Source organism: Egretta garzetta, unplaced genomic scaffold (assembly GCF_000687185.1).
Source record: "Egretta garzetta isolate BGI_Z169 unplaced genomic scaffold, ASM68718v1 scaffold376, whole genome shotgun sequence".
NCBI lineage: Eukaryota > Metazoa > Chordata > Aves > Pelecaniformes > Ardeidae > Egretta > Egretta garzetta.
This window is the reverse complement of record NW_009260017.1, coordinates 37,110-37,792: the sequence shown is the minus strand read 5'-3', so window position 1 is coordinate 37,792 and position 683 is coordinate 37,110. Positions and strand designations below refer to the sequence as shown.

General features: G+C 65.9%; 1 protein-coding gene across 1 annotated transcript in view; it reads right to left on the bottom strand.

Moving 5' to 3' along the window:
• CFAP45 (cilia and flagella associated protein 45) overlaps window positions 1-683 on the bottom strand; it is a 13,854-nt gene that overhangs the window by 1,098 nt on the left and 12,073 nt on the right. Inside the window, 2 exon segments of the mRNA XM_035896114.1 lie at window positions 87-280; window positions 530-643. Coding sequence (XP_035752007.1) covers window positions 87-280; window positions 530-643 — 308 coding nt within the window.

Below are 683 nucleotides of genomic sequence, written 5' to 3'. Positions count from 1 at the left end.
GTCACCGTGTCACCCATCCCATGCCCCATTTCGCAAGGCAGGGCCCCGCTGTCTCTCCAGTGAGCTCCTAGCCCCGTCCCTCTCACCGGAGGATCCTCTCGAACTCGTGGCGGTCCTGCTGCACCTGCACGGCCATGCTGTGCTCCCGCTGGGCGATCTGCTCCAGGCGGCTCCGCTTCAGCATCTGCTCCACCTCAGCCTTCCTCCGCGCTGCCTCCTTCTCCTTGCGCCGCCACTCTCGCTCGGCAGCCTCTTGGCTGCGCTTGGCCCTCAGCGCGTCCTGCCGAAGGGGGACAGCCGTGACACTGGAGGGCTCACGGAGGGGAGATAGGGAAGCACTTCACCAGGGTTTTGCCTCTCTCCCAGCACCGCGGCCAGCACTGCTCCAGGACACCAGCTGGCTCCAAGTGCCAGCAGTGCCCCCGTAGACCCACCACCTCCAGGAGACCTTCCACTTCACTGGGGGGTGACGAGGAAGGCGGCGAGTGAGTCGGCGCGGGAGCACATTGCCTGCCAGCACGGCACTCACCTGTTCTGCCTGGCGGTCCTGGGCCCTTTCTTGCATGGCCCTCAAGCGCGCCGTTTCCTTCTCCTTCTCCCGACGGATTCTCTCCTGCTCAGCTTCAAACTCAGCCTCACGCTCCTGCATTGGACAGAGCCCCGTGGCTGCGCCCTCACACCCC